Source organism: Lichenostomus cassidix, chromosome 13 (assembly GCF_008360975.1).
Source record: "Lichenostomus cassidix isolate B80296 chromosome 13, HeHo_3.0, whole genome shotgun sequence".
Taxonomy (NCBI): domain Eukaryota; kingdom Metazoa; phylum Chordata; class Aves; order Passeriformes; family Meliphagidae; genus Lichenostomus; species Lichenostomus cassidix.
Genome location: NC_139494.1, coordinates 9,680,501 through 9,703,552, shown reverse-complemented (window position 1 = coordinate 9,703,552; position 23,052 = coordinate 9,680,501). Strand labels below are relative to the sequence as shown.

At 38.0% G+C, this 23,052-nt stretch overlaps 1 protein-coding gene across 5 annotated transcripts in view; it reads left to right on the top strand.

The window, feature by feature from the left end:
- Positions 1-23,052, top strand: part of MACROH2A1 (macroH2A.1 histone) — a 42,892-nt gene that overhangs the window by 4,680 nt on the left and 15,160 nt on the right. For 3 of the 5 annotated variants that reach the window (XM_085073566.1, XM_085073563.1, XM_085073568.1), the window contains exons 2-5: positions 3,078-3,278; positions 16,028-16,134; positions 17,594-17,791; positions 19,640-19,750. In XM_085073566.1, coding sequence (XP_084929692.1) covers positions 3,107-3,278; positions 16,028-16,134; positions 17,594-17,791; positions 19,640-19,750 — 588 coding nt within the window. In that variant the 5' untranslated portion in view covers positions 3,078-3,106. The remainder of the gene's footprint in view (positions 1-3,077; positions 3,279-16,027; positions 16,135-17,593; positions 17,792-19,639; positions 19,751-23,052) is intronic. The other 2 variants (XM_085073567.1, XM_085073565.1) reach the window with 1 other exon arrangement.

Genomic DNA, 23,052 nt, shown 5'->3' with positions numbered 1-23,052 from the left:
GTGATAAGGTTCCCTTTGGTTGCCTCTCTGATCTGCAGGCTCCCAGTGACTCAGCAAACAGCTCTGGTTCATTAGTGTTGGCAGCATTCCAGAGTTTCTGGTGTTACAAAGATAAACCATTTCAGAACATGTAAGGCACACTGCTTTCTTCGGTTTTTGATCTGTTGCCATGCTCTTTACATTTCACCTCAGTACATTTTCTTTTGGCTTTTGCAAGTGAAATATCTTTCCCTTCTCTTTTTCTGTGGAGAACTAGAAGTAGAGAAGAGATGTTTGGGAGCTGGTTGGGCCATCCTGCAGCTCAAAGGCAGGACAAACAGGTTCTGCAAAGGAATGATCCTGAATACACAATTAAGCTCTGAAAAAGGTTTTCCATGCCAGGCTCTCACTTTCACCTTCCAAATTACATGGTTGGTAACAGTAGAAATCATACTTGAAATCTAATTGAAGTTTTCCTCTCTCCACCCTCAACATCTAAAGAATCTGAGCATCCAGTGATTTACTACATGTAGGAGTGGGATCCTTGAGATGGGAGGATCTGAAACTCATCTGTATCACATTTTACCTTTAATACTAAAAGTTCCAGAAGTTCTTGATTTTTTTTCATTGCAGCCCCACTCACCAGCACCTTTTGGATTCAGGCAAAGTTTTTCCTCACAAATAAACTTACAGCTAGAGAGGTCTTTAATGTATCAGGTTAATTGTCAAGATAGGTCCAGGGTATCCGAAATACTAATGTGAGTAGTGTGACCAAGTAAATAAAATAAAGAGAGAAATTACCTGTAGAATTTGCAGAGGTGATGAAATAAGCTTATGAAAGAAAAAGAAAGACACAATTTTACATGTGGATTGGTGTTGTACTGTATTACTACCTACTTTACTAATGCTTTGAGCCAAATGTTACAGCAGCTGATAGCTAAGAGGACACTTTCCCAAAGAAAAAACACTAGGAAGGATTTTCATGTTCTCTTGCCGCTATTATGACTATCCCTTGAACTTACTAAGTTGTTAATAATAGTTTACTGTTTAAGGCTTGCAGGCTTTCTCTAGAAAAATTACGGTTTCTATCACTGACCTCTCAGTTACAAACCAAACATATTAGGGGCAGCACGGATATTTCTTGTGCCACTTTCCCTGGTGTATGATTCAATGAACATCTAAACATTTGCGAGATTAAACATCCCTAGTACTGTTGATGAAAATGGATTATGAAATATGAAAATAATTCCTGGGAGAAGGTCCATAGCCAAGTCAAGGCCCCACCCTGCCTTTCTGCTAACAAAGAGCTAACTAGATGAGAAAATGCAATTGAATGGATGTTTTTAAAATCGTTGGTGAGCTGCAGTTAGGCCATTTCTTAAGGCAAGAAAATTGGCTTTTGTCCTCTTCTTCACAGAATAATGGTTGTTACAGAGTCGAGTCCATAGCGGATGAAAGAAGAAGGAGTCTTTTTGATGGTTCCCCCTTTCTGAAGATTCCTATCCATTTTTTAACAGAAGTTTCCTAAATGTAGTGTGACATTCATCTGAGCTATGAGGATGGGATTATTTTGTTTAGCTTCAACAAACAGTAAACCCATTGCATATAATTTACTTAATGTGCTGTACAGGTGTAGATTCTGATGAATGGAAAGTGGAAGTAGAACGGAAAAGAAGCCTTTGATACTTGTGTTTCTTTAGTTATCCTGAGTGGTCTTTGGCAATCTGAATCTTAGTGACTCATTGAGATTTCAAGGACTGCAGGATGTGTCAGCGCAGAACAGAAATTGCAAAACCTAGAAGTGGGGTTGAGGAACCTGTTTTGCCTAATTCTGAGCTGGCTCCATTGCGGATTAAGGCATGTGGCAAATACAGTTAGGTTCATAAGGGCAAGGAGAGAATTCAGAATAAACAAGTGAAAAGTAGAAAGAGAAGCAGAGAAATGGTGTGATGGGAAAGCAGGGTTAAAGGGGGTTTCATTGTGGAGTGTATAAACTCATCAGTGAATTTGCATGTGTATTAGGTAGGATTTGTGCAGCATGGGAAGAAGTGGGATGCACAGAGGTGTGTGTGTATCACTGATACATTCTGCTGGTTTCCCTAGAGTTCAGATGGGCGGGAGGGGAGAGATGGGGAGATGAGCACTGTTTCCTTTCCTCTGGGGTAATTTCAAAACCCAGTGAGTTGCCTAAGCCTTCAAAGATACCTTGAGAGCCTGTGAACCCTCCACCCCTTATGATTTGTCAGCTTCTATTTACAGCCTGAGCAGAAATGAAAGAGAGAATAGAATATGTTTGACAGCTGTATCAGCAGTAGGTTCCCTCAGTGAGATAAACTGAGATACAGTTGTCAGATACGTGCTGGGTGTTCAGATCACTGTGCTGTTAGGGAAAGGTGGCAGATAGAAGATCGTCAGCTTCCTGGAGGGAATGTTGGAGCAATATGGTCTTCAATGTGGAGACAGCTGAGTTTTGATAGATTCAAATCTCAAGGGGGTCATTTCAGATCTTTCTAAAAATAGAACATTTACTGTACAGGAGATGCATTTTGCCATCCATAGGTCTTTGTTCTGTCAATTCACACATCTTGAAAACTGAGTTTTTTGAAGAAGGTGAATACTTTATGAAAGCTTTAATGGATACAGTTTCTCCTAGAATGGAATGTAATTATTAATGAACTTAACTGCCCTACCACAGCTGTTCAAATGCCCTATCGAAAGGTTTTCATGAAGATCAGAGAGTTGTGTCAGTCTCATCTCAGAAGGCATCCTCTGCTTCAATGCAGAAGCTCTGTTTCAAATTCTGTAGTTACCGCTCTTTGCTGCATTAGTGGTACTGGGTTTAATCTATTACGAATTTCAGAGAATTGGATTTATAAGAAATAACTTGTCTTACATATTTTATGTTTACTTGCCAAGTTATTTTAGGTTCTTGTGTATACTCTAAAAAAGCAACTTGTCTGTATGTTTTGGCACTCTAATGCATTGCCTACCCCAAAATGCTGATTTGTCTTGGAATTCAGTGTGTGGTCTTATAGCGTCAGTCCTTATTAATGACCTTTTGTGTTTTGTTTTGTTTTGTTTTTCCTCCTAATATATAGAGTGCTGTTTCAGACCTGATACAGACAAGATGTCCAGCAGGGGTGGAAAGAAGAAGTCAACCAAGACTTCTCGCTCCGCAAAGGCTGGGGTAATATTCCCTGTTGGAAGAATGCTCCGGTACATTAAAAAAGGCCACCCTAAGTACAGAATTGGTGTTGGTGCTCCTGTGTACATGGCTGCTGTACTGGAATATCTAACTGGTAGGTTTTGCTGAATGATGTGAAATGATAGCAGTGAAAGTTAAAACACAAACTGAATTTGCACAGAAAAAAACTCAAACAAACTAAAAAGGTCCTCTGATTTATAAATGACTGAAAAAATAACAGCTGAAGTGCATGTTATTCTGATCACACATCTAGGACAAAATCAATGTACCCTCACCCCTGCTTTACAGCCTCAATGGCTTTTGTTCAATCCAGTATTGGATTTGTTTTCCCCAGTTGTAAACGCTCTCCTTCCACATAGGCAGTCAGGGTTCCTACTGCCATCAGTGTGTGTGGATGGGGCCTACATTGCTGCAGTCCTTCTTGCTTTGATTTTGTGCCTGATGACTTTGTTTGGGTTATAATTGTCTGTTAAGCATATAAATTAATTTTAAATAGAGAGCTTCTTAGTGTTTACACAGGGCTAAGATTGCTTACAGCCTTGTTTAAACATTTTTGTTCAATTTACAGATTTCTTTTCAGACTACACATGCTGTTTGCAATTTGTTTCACAGAGTCTGTATAAATGCACACTGTTCATCTGCCCTGGATCTATGTAGCTTGTTTGCTTACATTTGAAGTTCTTGCTCTGTTCCTCTCATTACTTTAAATTGAGAATACCTTAAATAATTATCTCATCGTCACTGTACTTTCTCAGAGGACAAAAGTATTACTTTTTCTCCATGTAGAAAGAAGCTTCAAAGGAAGAAAATGCTTTGCCCAATGACATAAACAGCTAGACATGCAAGTAAAGATCTTTACATAGCTGTTTTCTTCTCAAACAAGACTTAAGACGTTGCAAGTTTACCCCCCAAAGAGCACTACAAAAGCAGTCTTGTGACAGACAACCCCAACTGTAATAGCATCAACATATGGGCTTTTTCAATAATGGTTTGCTTAAAGTAAAAAAAAAATAAATAAGAGGGTACAGTCACCTTCGTGTGGCCAGGCTGACTTCTAAGTATACACCTGTGGTGTAGGGATCTAGCAAAAAGCACAAGTGCCAGATGGATGAGTGATTGGAGCCAGATTCTATTAGCATGACTAAGGAAAAGATTGAATTGGATCTTATTTCTCATAGCAGTGTTTCTTTTTCCAGTGCATCTGCTTGTGTCAGTGTTGTACTTGCTGCAGGTTCAAGTGTTTCAAGGGACAGGAAGCTTTAAGCTGTAATGGTGTGCTGAGCCTGTAAGAGATACAGGTTTTTCTTTGACTTGAACACAAAGTTACTAAGCGTGTGGTTCGACTTTGCTGAGTATTTAAAATTGCAGCAACCTGGCCTTACCGCGATTTTAGATACATTTTGTAATGGCTATTGACGTTGAAGAGCAGAAGATTGCTTCCTATAAAGTGTCTTCTTCCCCTGAAGATGAAGATTGGAAATACTACCAAATAATTAATAGAGTGCGTGTCTTCTGTAGGGTATTCATACATACATCAAATATATTTTCCCCCCTTCACTTGTTGACATTCAGTTTTCTTTATTTGCACCTTTTCTTTAAAAGAATGCTTTTAAATTTCATAGATAGCCTTAAAAAAATTAACATTTCCTTTAGCTAGGTTCCTGCTTACAGCAATAACAACTCAAATAAAAGGCTTCTGGGGTGAAGGGTGCTTTGAATGCTGCCCTTTAAAGAAACAGAGCAATACAGGTGAGCTTAAGGCTCTGCTAATGAGCAGCACATGTTACTGGTTAACTGTTTGATTTAAAGTATTCACTGAGGCAGTGATAGTTCAGGCAGTTAAGAATAGGCTGGGGAAATAAAGGTGTTTCTTTAACAGCTGTGCATCTTGGGAGACTGTCTGAGGATATTACCAAGAACAAGAGAAAAACCAAGGTAAAGTAACACACATCACTTTAGGAAAAATAAAAAAGGCAGGAAGAAAGGATAGCTAAAGGGAAAAGTACCTTCCTTCTTTATACTTTTAAATATTTTTTAGCAGTTTTGTTGTGGTTTTTTCTGTCTCCTCTGAACATTAGGTAGATAATCCTAGTATCCTGTATCTTGGGGTTGTCTTTTATTCTTTCCTTTTCTTTCCAGAGTTAGTAATAATTTTGTCATGTAGTGGTTGGGTTGGAAGATATCTTGAAGTTCGTCTTGTTCCAACCCCCCTCCGTGGAGAGACACCTCCCACTAGACCAGGTTGCCCCAAGCCACATCCAGTTTGGTGGCCTTGAACACTTCCAGAGATGGGGCAGCTACAGCTTCTCTGGGCAATCTGTGCCAGTGCCCCACCACATTCACAGGGAAAAATTTCTTCCTGATATCTAATCTGAATCTATCCTATTTCAGTTTGAAGCCATTTCCCCTTGTAGTCCCATCACTACAAGTTGTTCCCTCTCCAGCTTTCTTGTAGTCCCCTGACTGTTTCAATCTGGTGGGGTTTTTTTTTTTTTCATTTCTGTAAGTTTTTCACACTCTGTAGAGTATAATTTTTTAGCTTTTAGTGCTCAGTATGTTTTCTGAACTTGAGGTCATTCATCTTTTTCAGTGTAATTCAAAAATGGCCCCTTGAAATGGGATGCTTGGAAATTTTTGGTTTGTGTTCTTTTTACCTCTTGGCAGTTATTACTTCACAAAACCAGAGAAATCCTGACTTCTCTCCAGGAGAGTTTTTAAAGATCCTCATGTCAGCAGCACATGGTCTGAGACCAAATCAAAGCATTTCAACCATTTCAAAGTAAAAGCAGGAACGTGACATAATAGGAAGGAGACCATGTGAAGTGGCATGCTAATAAATTGGCTAAATCAAAAAAGCAATCCTGTGCATCCAGGAAGGAGAAGTATAAAATATCAAAAGCAGTTGTAGGAAAGAGAAACTTCAGAAACAAAAATGGGAGGGGAAATGACAGAGACATGACCTAATAGAAGGGAACCTACTAAGGTTTAAAAACTGGTTCATCAGTGTGCAGAATATGGAACCAACTTTAATCCTTGAGAAGGTGAGGTGCTAAATTTTGCTCCCTTTGCTGAGGTTTAACTTTGATGTACATCTGAAATTAGCCCCTAATGTGCTCAGATCTGGGATTTTGTGTTCAATTTGAGATTTGAACTTCTGAAATGCTTCCAGCTGTTCAGACTTGGAGTTCTGTTCTGGATTCATGTGGAGTCATGACTTTATCCACTTCATACTTTGAAAGTAGCTTATTTTTATCATGTATGTACAACTACTTACCAGAAAGTAAGAGTACATATTCCATGACTTCTCATGTCCTTAGATTTCAATATATTTCACATATAAACAAGTTTCACAGTGAGTATCCTCCTTTTCTTACTTATTCACTAAAGGAACTTGTTACCTAGAAGTAATATTACAAAATAATTCTCTCATCAGCACAACTAGTGTATCCAGTTTGGTTTTGTAAGCCAAGTTGTTTATTGTTTCCTGGTTTTTATCTAAGGAAATAATGTGTTATATCCACTGTAAATAGGATGCAAGTGTATCTTTTGTGGATAAATGTGCAGAAAGTACCTTTGAGTGTTACCAGCATTGAAGCAGGTGGATATACTTCCTTTCTTTACTCTGGAGGAATAGTGTGGATGCCAAAGAATTATAAATGCACCATTCTTGTTTCTTTTCCTTCTTTGCAGCAGCAGTTCATGCAGTGCTTCCTGTCTTGCAGGGAATAGTCAGAATGGTTGATCAGTTCTGCAGCATAAGCAGAATTTAATTTTAAGCATATCAGCATTATCAACAGTTTTCAGTTGGCACATTCAGTGTTGGTAATTCCTTTTGTCTTATTTCCTTATTGCAATTATTTTCCAATGGTTCGTGGCCTGTTTACTTTCCCTAACGTAGACTAACAGAAAACTGCAATCCCCTCCTTAATTTATCTGCAAAGTAGGGCGTCAGTATCATTTATGTAAAAAAAAACCCATTAGGTCAGTCTAAAGAATGGCCACAGACTTCATTTGGGGCATTGTAGCCACTCACATGAGCTTAGATGGTTCATGTTTGTCAGAGCTGCTCCATTCGGATGTCTAATCAGGTGTGGTGTTTTCACATGTAGCACTTGCACAAGTTACAATGTAGACCAAGCTTTCTTACTAACTGAAACAGATACTCCTTTGCCCTTGAAAAACTGAAATCTCTTGAGTATGTTTAAAGGCAGCAAGAGCCAGGCCTGCAAGTGATTTCTGCTTCCCCCTCCCCCATCATCTGTTCTACACTGTAAATAATTTTCAATTGCCAAAATGTCATAGCAAATGAGGAGAAAGAGAAGTTTATAAAACAGCAGGAGCACAGGAACACAGAAGAAATGAGACTCTGAGTTATATTTATGTACGTAGGAAGGTAGGAGAAAATGTTAAATATCTGTTTTCTCCATTAGATCTTTTTCTCGGCTGTGTTTTTGTGGGGTTTTTTGCACAGGGATACTGCTGATCATATATTTTGTTGAAATGTAAAAGAAGCACTTTTTGAACCCCACTGTTAGAATTGCATCTGAGCCATTCCTGTTTTTACCTGGTTTTTTGTCTCAACAGAATCAAATAATGGGGGTTCATGTGCTGGAAGCTCAGTTCATTGTGTTTTCATCTTGATTAATTTTTGATGTGGGAAACTATTGAGCCAGCTGCTGATTGGCTGTAAAAGGAAAGTCCTTCCTGAGAGCAGCAGGTTTAACTGCTCACTTCAGATGCTCACTTTGCAATGTGCAAGCTGAGAAACTTGAACTGCTGTTCACCTCTTGTGTTCTGCTCACTGCCCAAAATCTTCACAGGGTCACAGAGGAAAACAATGATTTGCCCTCTCTGTCAAAGTAGATGTTCCACTGAACTCCTGCTTGGAAGCAGAGGGGAGCTCAGGGATCCACAGTAAAAAAGAGTAGGTTAAAAGCAAATTGAAGTTCCAGGCATTCTGAGACTCACGTAAATAACCATCCCTGGGGAGTAATGAAATTTAAGAAGATAACTAATTACCAATATCTTTTTGATACTGTTGAAATGTGCATTCCCTACCAAAATACATTTCTTCTGTTTAAACAGGCAGCTCTAAAAACACTACTTCCTTTTATGGTGGTGTACCACAAACTCTGTCCCAAAGACATTTAAAATAAATTAGGGGCTTGGAGGAACTGTGCCTTCCCTGAGCAAGAACAAAGCTACCTCTTCTCATGTAGTGTGCTTTTAATATGGATTTATACTGCATCTAAAATACAGCAGGGTTGTTTATGGCAATAACCTCACAAGCAGAGACCTTTTGACTATATCAGCATAGGAAAGCTCCTTTGTAACATTTCTTTTACATCAGAGTCATGTCATGTTCTCAAGTGAAGTGTCGTTATCACAATTTTAAATTGCTCTACTTGTAAGAAGTGCCTCTTTAGAGATAAAACTTTGAACTGTTACCAACTGAATGACCAGTGTTCTGAATTATAAATGCATGAATCAGTGTATTTCAAATGTATATAAATGAAGATTTTTCTCTCACTGATAAACCCTCCCTTGGCCCCAGCCCTGTAAGCACTAACGGTCATGTCTATCTTAATGTGTAGTCCCATAAACTTCCATGGATCTCTGAGTTACAAAAGCTCAGTCAGTACAAAATTACTGACCTGATTACAGTTCGAATGTATTCTCCAAGCTGCACAGGCCAGGTTTGATGAAAAACAGTAAGAGCCAACAGGAGTGTTTTCTTATAATATAATAAGCTCTAACAGTTTTTACTGATATGACAGCATAGTTCAAAGGGGTAAATATTCATCAGAATTTGCATTGTGACATGTGTCCTATTGCAATAATGTACAAAATGCTGGATGGGGCTGCCTTAGTTTTTATGTCATGGTCAGTGAATATTTCCTCCCTTGAAAATGTTAAATTTTTTGCTTTTTTTCAGTTATATTTTAATATCCTTAGACCAAAAATGAAATACTTTTTTTCCTAGTAAGTAATTTCATCCATTTGGTGAAGTTTCAACAAAGTAATGACTTCTATTATAAATTGCTGCTCAATTTAATATTGGTATCAGCCTTTGTTTTGAAGAATGGAGTGTAAGAGAAGTGTAAAACAGAAATGTGGCTGATTTCACTACACAGTTTTTTCCTACCCTTTGTCTTAACTTTAATTCCTTGTTGAGAAGAATAAAAGAATCTATAAAGCTTAAGTCTTTTCTTCTTTGGTCCTTTATTCTTGGAATGACAGTTGTAGCACAACTGGCTAAAAAGCAGGAAGACATTCTAACTCCACAGTGTATTTAGCAAGCAGTTTCTTTCCTCAGATATTCTCAAATTTTTGAAGCTCTCACATGAAGTATTGTAAGCATGATTTTTTTTTCCTCTTATTTCCATGAGGATTATTTAGAATGCCTGAATTCAGATAATGTTCTGTCTTTGGTCTTCAGTCATTTTTCCAAAGTATATTTTTCCCTGAATTACTTTTAGAAATGAAATTCCATGTGGATTCTTCAGTTCCATCAGATGAAATGCTCTATTCTCAATATAAACTTCACTGGGGAAAAATAAATTTAGGGGCTATGTAGTGACATACAATATTTCTAAATCAAACAGGAGGCACTTTTCTCCCAGATTGCACAAATATCTGTGGTGTAACAAGCCTTGTTAGTGCAAGATGTTATGAATACTAAAAATGGTGCTAAACCTTTCTGAATGGGTTCAGAAAACATTTAGACACATCCATAGAAATAAAATCCATTGGGGAACTAAACAAAAGATGGCATTTCTAACTTGTGCAACCATTCCTCTGCACGTGGCTTAAATCAGAGGGAATGTTCTGGAAAAATATCATTTGAAGTTTGCCTGTTCCTTTAATCCTGCAGCCCACATGCCCTTGGGCACTGGCTGAGAGGAGGTCAGGCTGGCTGTGGGCTTTGCTCCAGTGAAGTTACAGCGAGTCCTCTAGGCTTCTTTCATGTTTGGAATGCAGCGTGAAAGACTAAGCTAGGACCAAGTCTCAGGTTATGAGTAGCCTTCTGTATTCTTTAACAGCCAGACCAAAGCATACATGGAATCATTTAGATTGGAAAAGCCCTCCAAGATCAAGTCCACCACTAAACCATGTCCCCAAGTGCCACATGCTGCACTTGATCAAGTAACGTCTGGTAGCAGTTACATTAATCATGTTTGAGTGCTTTTCTAAAACGTGTGTAAGCTGTTATGAGAAACAGCAAAGTGTACTGCCAGGTAGAGGAAGCTCCACTGAAAAAGAGTAAAGGCTGATCTGAGTTAGATCAGGATTCTTGTGGAGAAGAGCTAGGCTATCTCTTTAAATTAGTACTCAGGATGTAGCTGTTGTATTAAATAACATCTGAGTTGAAATTCAGATTTCCCTGAAAATTGAACACTCAAATCTTTTACAGATCAATAGTAAACAAGAAATTTAAAAAAAAAAGAAAGTTAAATAACTCTGGATCTCTTACAAAAGAAAATAATGGATGGTATTAAAGTGTAAAAAAAGCTGAAAAGCTGTGTAAGTTAGATCAGAAGGCTCTAGGTGGAAGTGGCTTTTGTGGCCTGAATTTGTGTTTTATGTAAACAGCAGCCTGTCATCTGCCTCACAGAAATGCAAAATGTGCAGTAACTTGGCAAAGTTAACATTTTTCCTTTAAGGGGCCTATTTTTGATACAGCTCAGACACTCAAGACTGAAAGGTTTGGGGTTTTTATCACATCCTAAGAGAACGATTACCCTGCTGAGAGTTAAGGTTTCATCAAGGCTTGTTCAAAGCAGTAAAATTTCTTGAATTGATTTTCACTGCATCAGATTTCCATGACTTTGAACCAAGGCTGAGAACTGTTTTATTGGAATGCATAAGAGGGAAAGTGTTGTTAAGTGATTCTACCTTCACTCTTGCAACTGCAGATTCCAGGGGGATTGGGTGGAATACACAGAAAAAAGAATGCAGGAAACTCATAACAGTCTTGATTTGGGTTGATTGGGTTAAAACCTTCTGGAATCATGTAAAATGAATCTCAAGCCAATAAAATGCTGATGGGAAAGACGATTAATTTAAAGTACAATAAGCAGACTCCTTGTCATGTAGTTAGCTTTGTAGCAAATACATATTTTTCTCAGTGGAATTGTATCAACATTCATTTTTCTTTGATTTCTGGATATTGTTTTAAATTTTCTTTTGAGGAGTGGCTTCACAATTGTTTTAGAAACCCCTGACTTCTTTCTGTTGGAATTTGCATGTTCAGAAATTGGCCTTGTGTCAACACATCACCTGTTAGTTGTTAAGAGTTTAATTTTCAAAGCTATGATTTCATCTCCCCGAAGAGAAGCTGGACAAAGATTTGATGCAACAGCAGTGATTTAGCTTGAGATGTAAACCAAAAAAAAAGAGAAAAAAAAAACAATTTGGGGATGAAGTCAGACCAATTGAATTGACTATTTACATTGAGAAGGTTTTACAGCCTGGAATGCATGAGAAGCTAAATGCTTTGTTATTTAGGCTTGAGAGGAGTTTTAGTCAGTAATGACTAGTAATATTTTGTTTGAACATTAGGATAAATGAACTAGAGCACAGTCCAGCAGTGGGAGGAGCATTTGCTTTTGTAGCATCCAGGTCTGCAGTTCCCACTGTGCCTAGTTTGTTCTGGCCTAATAGTAATTAGTTCCATTTTAACATTGTGTTGTGTTCTGGTTCCAGAATTTGCCAGTGTTGTGAAATAGCAGTGTAACAGTACTGAGGGCAGAGAGCAGCCCCCTGTGAAACAGGGAAATGCAAGTAGTGAAACTGGGAACTTAGTAGGATGTCTAACAGATGACCAAAGTCTCTGAAAGTAAAGGATGAGGAACTCACCCTGAAAATTTGATTCAGGATGAGGTTTCTGTGGAGACTTCTGACAATTTTTGGTTGTGTTTGAGTAGGAAATGTCTTGAGAACAGCTTTTCCTGTGGTCTTATCTCAAGCTTAAATATGAAGATATGCAACTGGTTTGCTTTTCTCCTTCAAAAATATTTAACTGAACTTGTAAAAACCTCAGCTGAAGAAAAGTGGTTTTGGTTCAAGTGCTGAGAACAGGTTTGGGCCAGTTTTCACTACCCATATCCTAGTTCTAGCTAATACAAAGGAGTTTTTCAAGTGATCTTAATAAAAACTGCCTTGGAGATAAAATTTAAGAGAAAATTTCTTAGCTTTTAGGATTTCCCACTTTACCCTTCTACTTTAATGATGACTGAAAATAAAAATACTAATCATGACTGTGTCTTCTTAATAAAATTGGTATGTTCACAATAGAGTCAGTTTTCTGAGGCATCTATGCCTTTTTTGCTACAGCTGTCAATACATGAATATAGCACATGCTGACATAGCATTCCTAATTAATTTTTTTCCTAATTGTACAGTTCTCACACCTTTTTGACTGGTTTGTTTTATAATTGCACTTAAAGCAGTGCATGTTGGTTTGCATTTTTATTTGAAATAATTCAAAAGCACAGAAAAAGTAGTTTGTGCAGATGGAGTTTCTGTTCATATTCAGCTGATTTCAGTATGTAATATTTGAAGGATTATGCCTTCCAAACCATATAATATTGAAAAACTTGGGTTTTTTCTTTATTAAAAAACCCAAAAAACAGAGCTCTTCATGTTCTGTAGTTCTGTAAAGTGACTCTTGTAGTTGCCTGTTGCCTGAGTGGTGGTGATGTAATTATTCTCTAGGGGGGAAATGCCTTGAGTAAATATATGAAACGAATGGAATAGACATTATGCAACTTCCATTCTTTTTGTGAGGCCTTATTTTTGTAAAACATTCTTGTTTTGGTCTTCTGGCTGGATAAATACAAGCTGAGTGAATCCTGATGTCATGGAAGCTCTTAACACTTTCTTTTGCCTCAACAATTCTAAGCAAAGCCTTCTCTCTTCACCCTGCTCAGTCGGAGGAGTTGATTTTTGAATGTCTGTTTTTTCCTACTGTGGGAAGATTACTTTTAATGAAACAGAGCTCTTCAATGACTCAAACCTTTGAATCTGGTAGAATGACACTTCCAAAGGTGGGTCTGACCTAAGAGTTCAAGTCCAGTCTCAATTTTAAATTCCTTTCCCCAACTACTCCTTTTTCCAGGTAAATCCAGAGTTATTCTTCTGAAAATTTTAATCAGCTCCCTTACAGAGAGATCTAGATTTTCATCTAATTTAAAATTGATTTAAAACATGGGTGAAACACCATTTAAATATTTAGAATTAAAGAAGCATAAAACAGATGTGAAAATAAAACTGTCTGTAAGCAAAATCCAGGCAAGTAGTCTGAATCCTGTCTGCATTCAGAAAGTCTTAATTTCCAGCATTTCTAAGTGCTCTGATCTGTTGGGTTTGGATTAGGTTTGTCTCTTGTCAGTGCTAAATCAAAAAACTTGCCTATGTTGGCTTCAGTTCGAATACCTCCTAATCTTCTGTTTTTAAATAGGAGGGTCCCCCTCTGACCAGACTTGTGTACATAGCTGAGTTTGGCTGTTCTCGGTGCTGTGGGTCTCTCTGCATGTACAAGCAATACTTGATTATTGTTGGAGAGCTGAGGAGAAGGCCAGAAGAGAAATTCCACCTCCATGCCCTCCTCCTCTCTCCGTCTCCCCAAGCTCCTCTTTTGTGGTCCTCAACACCAGTGCAAAGCGTTCTGTTCCTGAAGAGGAAGTGGGGTACCTCAACTTCCCTAAAGGACCATTAGAAAACTGTAATTTTAAAATGAGTTTCCTGTCCAAGGAAGAGGGCTTAGCACTTACAAGAACAGTTCTCCACTGTACGAGGCAGACATTTTAGTTTTATGAGGAACAAATAAAACATTCCTCTGTGCTTTACAGGCATAACACTTTCTTAGAGTCTTTAGTTCCAAAATGACCTGTCTGCATAGTTGTGCTGATCAGTCGCAGAGGATAACACGGCCTGACTGTTCAGCAGGGCCTGATGCAGGAAAGCAGCGGAGGTGGGGGAGCAGAGGCAAACCAAAAAGCAGCAAAGCCTTCCCTTGCTCTTCAGCTGGGATTAAGTCTGAGGTACAGACAGTTCCATTGCTGGTGTGGAGAGGTGGTGGCGTTACTCAGTGACAGAGCCTCGCTGAGGTCAGTGGGGATGCCCGGGGTGGATCCGGGATTTCACAATGTCTGCTGGGAGGTGATGCAGGGCTTTGACACCACAGGCTGCAGCCAGCTAAACCTCATGTGTCTGACCTGGGCCTTGGGAGAAGTATGTGAAAAGGATTATGCCAGTTTATTCACTTCTTTGGAGGTGTGGAAAGCATGGGCAGGTTGACCTTACCCTGCTAATCCTGCTTTAAAAATAAATTAGTCAATTGTTGTCAGCATGAAATGTTGAGTTACTTTGGGGAGCTTAGACTTAATATTCTGCATCACGCTATAATAAATTGTGTGCTTTGAAGAACACAAAAATAGTGAAAACACACCAAAATCCTCAATCACTTTTAACTGTAGAACATCCAGAAGCAGCTGAAACATCATAACTTACTTGTTATGGGACTTTGGATGAAAAATAACTGGAGAATCATGTAAATTTCAGTCTAATGAGATGCCATAGTCTGCTGTATATTATTACTTAAGATTTATTGTGTCCTATGGTAAAGGCATGTGGTCATCTGGACTTTGATTTTAGTCTTCTTTGTTGCCAGATTAATGCCTTAATTCAGTTCTGTTTCCCTCTAAAGGAATCTTATGGGAGAGCTCTCATGGTATAGTCAGTTCTTAAATGTGAAATCAAGCTCATATATTACTGTAATGTTATATTTTAATAGTAGTGTGTAATAGATGTAAAAAAAGACATTTCCTTTTTTTTCCACTCTTTTTCTCCAAACATTACTAGATTTGCAAAAGGAAACTTACCAAATGCAGTAGTGAAACAAATTGGAGAGAGAGAGATGAAAGGTTAGGTATAATGGAGACAGCAGTAGCACATAATTGCAAAGTCTGATAAACATGTTAAGTCATTTTTTTTAATTGTTCCCCAGACTTTGTTGTAATTAATTGCATCCTTGCCCAAGGCTTGTTGAGCTGCAGATAGTTCTGTTAGCAGGTAATGCTCTAGCCTTTCACTTCACAGATATCTGCAGGGGTGCAATTTCATCTTTCCTAATTCAGTAAAAGCCATTATATGCATAGCCATTGAACATTATTTTGTCAGCACTGGAAATATCTTCTAAGGAGATAATTTATGAGGAGCAAACAAACATGATTCATCAATTACTTTTTCTGGTTAAAAACTTCTTCTCAAATAGAGAAAAATATCTTTGAGTGTAGCAGCAGAATTTGTATTTTTAGTGTCCTAAAATACACTTGGATGTGTGCTTATATGGTTGGGGTTTAATAATGTTATGGTTCCATAATGTTAAAAATGAGTCATTGAGAATAGTGTCTTTTCCAGTAATAAAAACGTAGAAGTGATGCAAGCCAGAACTCACATTTGACAGGTTTGAGAAAAAGACTGATAGAATTTGTGCATCTACTGTACTCTGTCTGCTGATAGGAGAGGGATCCTAAGAGATAAGCACACAGTAGCCTTGAGAAGAACACTGAAAAATGAAGAATCTAGGGAAATTGCTTCAAAACAATTTAAAAAAAAAATCTAGTTCAAAGCACAGGACTTAAATGTGCATTTGTTTTTCAGTGATTAGACATATAAAAACAAAATGATAATTTTAGAGCTAGATGTCCATTGAGGGTATCTACAGCAGTTAGGAGCAACATGATGTAATTCCCATATCTTTTTGCATAGATGCTAAATAACACATTGACTTTCCTTAATGATCACATTGTAATTAAAAGGAGCTTACTTTTTCCCCAGCGGAAATTCTGGAATTGGCTGGAAATGCGGCAAGGGACAACAAGAAGGGTCGAGTCACTCCTAGACACATCCTGTTGGCTGTAGCAAACGATGAAGAATTAAATCAGGTAAGAAAAACCTCTGCCATGTGAAGGCCAGGATTTCCTTTAGGGCTTCTTAAATTGTCTTTCCATATAGCTGACTTGTAACTCAAGACCTCTGCTTATTGAGTAGCACACCAGGAAACATTAACTATCATGCTGGCTGTGTAACTGACTACAGTACTCAGCTTGACTGTGTATTTCAGCACTGCTAAAATGTGTAAAAATGCAATGGAGATGTGAAATTATGTTTGCTAACGCTATTACAGCCACTTCTGTTGGACTGAGATGTTGTCATAAATTCTTCAAGGACACAGAGAATATCCTGCAGATGCTCTTTATTTGTTTGTTTGTTTTTAGTGTCCCCCTTATGCAGCTGAGGACTCAGTGGGACCTATCCTGTTCCCACTGAAGCCTGTTATTGTGGCTACAGAAGAGCTCTAAACTCTTGCAAATCTGTGTCCTTTGTAGACTTAAAGATGCCTTTAACTTAGCCACAGAAAAATTGGGCATTATTATTACGGTGCTGAGGTGTCAGCCAGAGGCAGTGACTGGGAGTAATGTACCTTTGTGTGAGGTGCTGTGAAAACCTGTTGGAAAAGATGTTTTTTCCAAACCCATGTATCGTGATGGAGCAGGAAAAAAAATAATATCCCACAACCACCCTCCTTCTGGCTTTGCATGAAATTTGGTAATACTTTCCATTGATTATCTCTTCATAAGCTTGGAGCCTTACTGAGTTGTGATTTGGGAGCAGTAAACACAAATCAGGTGGAGGTACCTGGGGGACTTCAGTGTCACTGTCTGTATCTTCCTGAATAGTGAATTAGTCCCAATTAGATGTATAAAAATGGGTTAAAGTGGTTTTAAATACAGAACATGATATATTTCATCTCTGCTTTAAAAGGTTTGAATGAACTGCACATTTTTGAATATTGATCTCCAACTGCTTGGAGAAAGACTTACAGCTGTAGAGATTTGTATAAATGTTGCCCTGCATTTTGACGTTTCTTATTCTAAGAAAATCTTTTCAAAAACACAGTTTCAGGAAAATTCAGCACTTGGGACATATATTGGGTTCTCCACAGTGTGGCTCCTGTTGCAGGCTCACAGCCTGGACTTTGGAGTCCCATTGATGTCTCACAGGCTGCCCTGCAGGGTCCTCAGGTATATGGCAGGGGCTTTCTTCTTTTTTCCTTGTTGGGTAACAGCCTTCGTGGCATGGATTCAGAGAAACAGACCTTAGGTGAGCCCTAGAGATGCTGACGGTAACAAGCATGTGTGCAAGAAGAACACATACTCCCTTTGTAGTTAAAACCTAGTATGTGGTCAGCTCCATTTCATGCATTTCACATCTCTCTTCTTCAAGGATAGTGGTGGAGAAACTCAAGGCAGTGTACAGAGTTTGCAGTGAGTCCTGTTTTCTGTTTATCGGTGAGTAAATGCTGGAATTTGTCATCTACAAGTTTTGTTTCTTTTTAATTAGCTATTGAAAGGGGTCACCATAGCCAGTGGTGGAGTGTTACCCAATATTCACCCAGAGCTGTTGGCAAAGAAGCGGGGATCAAAAGGAAAACTGGAAGCCATCATCACTCCACCCCCAGCAAAGAAGGCAAAGTCTCCATCACAGAAAAAAACTGTATCAAAGAAAACAGGCGGCAAGAAAGGAGCGAGGAAATCCAAGGTAATGTGTTTATTTTAAACCCAAACAAGCTTGCCAGCAGTAGCTGCAGGGAGCTTCACACAGGGTCGGCTCTCTGTTCCGTGTGTTGTTAACAATGGTGATTTCAGTCAGTGTGAGTAGGGAAGGAGGAGCACCACCCTCTGTCTGGTGCAGCAGGAGTCTGAACACCCTCAGAAGTGGCCCAGGTCTGCAGCACAGGCAGATAGGCCATAAATACTCTGTTCTTTGTAAGAAACATTTTGAGGTGGGCAGAGGATGGAGGTGCCAGGAGACAGAAGAGGAAAGTGTCTAGGGGCTGTACTGGTCATGCCTTACAGGTTTCAGGTTGTAGGAGTAAGGAATCTTTTTAGTGTGTACATGTGTAGCCAAGGATGTTTTTTCTTTTGCAAAACAACTACTGTTAAGCAGTAAGTTGTGCAAGTAGGAAGAAAAGTACAGGAATTTCACATGAAATGGGCAAGGAATGTGAAAGTTGCCTCTGAGTCAAGCAAAGCTTCTTTATTTATCCTGTGTGTCTCTGTTACTGTTTACTTGGTCACATTTCTAGTTGTTTCACTCTTTTGTTTTTGTTTTTTTGAACTAGATTGTTGAATTTAGTTTTCTCCCTCAGAACACCTATTAGTCAACATTTCACATGCAGTACTTCCAATAACCATGCCCTAATAATTTCCCTAAATCTGGAATTTTTTGCCCTACTTGATTACAAAAGCAGGAAGTCTGTTGTGGGGTTCTGTTTTTCTTCCACACAATAAACTGTATTGTCTGCTTACTATATTGGTATTTGGCTAACAATAAACTCCTGGGGAATTGAAATAGGACCCATGAAAATCTAATTTTCAAAACATTTGTGTAAAGTAAAGCATGGTTACAGCTTCTAAAAGTCCAATATAGCCTTGCATCAAAGTAATTGTAGTTGTTCAGCCTCAGACTTAGTTTATATACTTTGGAAAGAGACAGTAGGAGAACAGTGGCTTGCTTAGTATTCCAGGTGTGCTTTTTTTGCTTAAACACAGATATTGCTGAGGCACCAAATATTTATATGAAATCGTAAGTAGTAATTTTATTGAAAATGTGAAATGATTTTTGGCTTCAGTTGAGTTTATAACCATAGCCTTTGTGAATTGACTTCCTTTTCAAAATATTCCTAATTCTCATTTTTGTTTAGTAAATCAGTTCATTCCTGAAACCTGTTATTTCACTGCAGTAATAGAGTTGAAAAAAGAACTGGTGGTTAAAACGAACTCCTTTTTTCTCCTCCAGCAGTTTTACTGGAGATAAAAGTAGGTGATGATGTTAAATAAGACAGAAAATTGTTCAGCCCATTTCCTGCAACCAGGCAGATAGAAAGTAGATGTATTCTTTTGACACTGCTTCTAAGGACAGCCATATTACAAAGGAACATTTCTAAAAATAAGTCTGTGAAATCTGGGAGCACCTCCCATCACAGATAAAATGTATTCTCTGACAAGTCAGTTTTTAGCTTAGAATGAATGTCTGCCCACACACTGAGATATGTAATCTTTGTCCACACAAGCCATTAGAAAGCTGTTAAAAGTTTGGGGCTGTTTATATGTTTTGCTGCAACATTTAAGACAACTGTCATCTCAGCTGTGCACTGGTGTGGGCAAGAGAAGGCGCCTGTAGATCTGCAGACATTGAGGTTGTTTTTCCTATTCATCCCCTCAGCTGTTATCAGGCGCTTTGGTTGGACTAAAGGATAAAATCCAACACCTGTTTGTACAGGCATTTTATTGCCTGCTAAGCATTTAGTGCATGTCATATATCTTAGTGTCATTAAACTGTTTTTCTCAGAGCCTTGAGTTAACTAATTAACTGTATTTCTGGAAGAAGAAGCAGGGAGAAGTGAGCAAATCAGCCAGTGCTGACAGTACAACAGAGGGAACTCCTGCAGATGGTTTCACAGTCCTGTCCACCAAAAGCCTGTTTCTTGGCCAGAAGGTATGATCCTCCATTTTTATAAATGAATACCTATTTTTCTGTGCTGCTTAGGGCATAGCCCCCTCCTACCACCTCCACTTTCCACAAAACATCTAGGTACAATGGACATTTCCCCACCGAGCAATCGAGGAGATGTATGATATTAGTATCTCTAATTTCAGAGAAATTTTCTGAAACAACTTCTAGAACATTTTAAAAATACATAAATAAGTCTTCATGTGGCTACATAATTAAATACTCAATTAGAAGGAAAGCCTGTGTGCTTGTAATCTGTCTCATTAATAAACAACATAATTGTTACAGATAAGCATCTGCCAAAGAGATTATTCCAAGAATAAAATGTATTTTTTCCAACAGTCAGCCCACTTCATTGCTGATGTAAATGATTTACAGGTTTTTATCAAAACCTATTTTAGACATTTGTTCATAATAATGGTTTTATGCTATGTTCTGCTTTATGATTTACAGAAGTTAATGTTGTGTAATAATGAATGATGCTTTTATGAAAAACTAGAGATCAATAATTCTTTTTTTCCCTGTGACTATGCTTTGGGATGTGGGTTGGTTTAATACAAATACATAACTGCTTAAAGAGGATCCATTTAAAGAGACAATTCATTAAATTAATTTGGTCTTTTATCCGAAACCTGCCTTTAATTTGTGATGCAAAATTTTCTTAAGTAAAACTGCATCTATCTGCTATCATTCAATAATCAGATCATTGTGTTGTAAGCCATAAAAGATGAGCCATTGTCCATTGTGGAATGTAATTCCTCTGACTCATTTCATACTGAGGTTGTTCTCCATTTATCCTTCAGTTTGTTTGCCAACTTTAACATGCATGAGAGTAACATTTTTTGCAAGACTTCTGATTTTCCACATTTAATTTTACAGCTACAACTAGATGGCTGGTTTAGTAGGATTTTTTTTTTTATTTTACTCCTTGTAGGGGGGTGGTTTTTTAAAAACATTTTGGTGACTAAATTAGAACCCAAAATTTATAGTCTACATTACTGTTTCAAGAAAACAAGTAACATCAGACTTCTGGAGGTGATTTTGAGCTCGTTTTAGTTACCATAGGAAAGCTGTAATAAGACCTAGTGTTGTGTTCCTGGCCCAGCAAATCAGTGGGGCTTTGCTGTTGGGCTCAGTGGAAGAAAACCATGAACTCCAGGACTGCTTTAAGCTGTGCTGGGCAAAGCCAGTGTCTGTTGTAGAGCTACCCAAGGAGTCATAGTACCGGGGAATGGACTTTCTAAGGCTTTCTCCTTCACTTGGAGTGCAGCCCCCTGAGAAAATGACTGGCGTGACACATCCATCCCTGCACTGGGTCCTTGTCAGTTAGCCCTGCAAGTGAGAGGGACCAGGTGTTAGCCTTTTGTTGTAACACATAATGAAAACAATAATTAAAAGAAAATGAAAACCTGTGAGGAAACACTCCAAATCAAACAGATCATGATCTGAGGGTTAGAAAAGGCATTTGAAGAATTGCTGCTGAGATCAATCAGGATCTTTCAAATCTCCTGTGACATTCTTGAACACCTTTCCAGCATGTCTGTTTGGTTTGCAAAACCATTATCTGCCAAATCAGAAAATCATTTGCTAAATGCAGAGGAAGGAGAAAATAATCCTGGTTTTGATATCACATCATTCATAAGTGTTTAATGGGAAAAATATTTTCATGGCTCCATATTTGCAGAAGGAAGGGGAAGGGATTTATTTGCAAGAGGAGCTCTTCATCCTTCTAATAACCCCAGATTTAATTTGATGCAAAAAGCACAAATGAGAGTATTGCAAACCTGGGTATTGTTCAGTTTTTTAAATTACTGTTACTGCATTAAATCTTTAGGTAACTGCTGACATTCAGCCGGAAATTATTAGAGGTCATGAAACGGCAAAGAACTCTTCAGTTATACCTGTAGAAGTTTATTAATGCTACATTAATTATTAAAATCTAGTTAATATGTAAATGATTGCACATCCTACAAGTGACATTCCAGTGGAAATGTGTCATTGTGCACATTAATTAGTTTGTTTTTCCTGAGAGAATTACAAAGCAGAGGCAGAGTTGCAGGACCTCAAGCCTGAGCTTTAAGGTTTGGCCTTTCCAAGACACCTGAGCTTGTGGTCTGCAATAGGTATCTTCAGTTTTCAGTATGAAGCTCATACCAGAAAAAGCTTCAAGACTTTTAAGGTAATTTTGTCTAAAATTAGTAATGCCAGGCTTGACTTAAAAAATACTCATGGATGTGCTAAGTGCCATCTGCATTTTATCTAACTAACATTTAATTGAAATGTTACCTGAAGTTATGTCCATTCTTTGTTGCACATGTATGTGCAAGTTGTGTCTTTTTTTTTTTTTTTTTTTTAAGTGGCCCTTTAGGGGATCACTTCTTCTGCTTAATACATGCTTCATACTATTGGGTCGTGAAATTGAGCAATTATTCATTGGAGGATTTAATTCCACAGGAAAAATTCTGATTAATTTTTTTTTGTTTGCGATTGGATAGCTAACAGTGCATTGAGCAGTAAATGCAGAATTTAGTAAAATAATTCTTAGCTGCCAACACATGCTATCAGTCGTGGGCAGCTTTTTAAGCATTTTCTTGTTGCTGTTAAATTGAAACTTTAATTACCAGCTGGTTGTTATGTAAATCCCATATATGAGTAGGCTCAGGGATAGATTTAAGGTCCAAAACAAAAACAGTTTGCAGCTGATAGATCTGGGGTAAAAACTTGTAGAGCACAGAATTAGGAATCAAAGAGATCTCTTACAGAATGAGCAAAATATGCTTAGGAACATACTAAAATCTCCACAAAACAGTCTTGCTGTGAGCATGTGTTTTGCTGTTGGTTTTTTGTTTTGGTTTTTTTTTTAATTTTAAAATTCATGAAGTTTTTTTAACATTTTGGTTTGATTTGATTTGACTTTTTTTTTTTAAACAGCAGTTGCTTGTAGTCAAACTCAAGACTCAAACTCCAGTATGAATAACTCACCACGTGTGAAGTATTAAAGGATTCCAAGCTATTTGGAAAGGAAGCTTTCTTAGATTTTATTACAAATTCCCGAACAGAGCTGTACTTAAAACAGGGCTGAATTACACTCATTTTCACTCAAAATCACCCTATTTTGAGGCAACATAGCTTACTCAAGCAACATATGCAAATTATATGAAATTGCAGACTTTTAAAAAGAGAAAGAAGGTCAATTCATAGAATCACATGAATGAAATGGAAATATTTTTTTCATAAAATTTAAATATAGGGATGGTGGCCTCCTTAAATGTCCCATTCACTTGTAT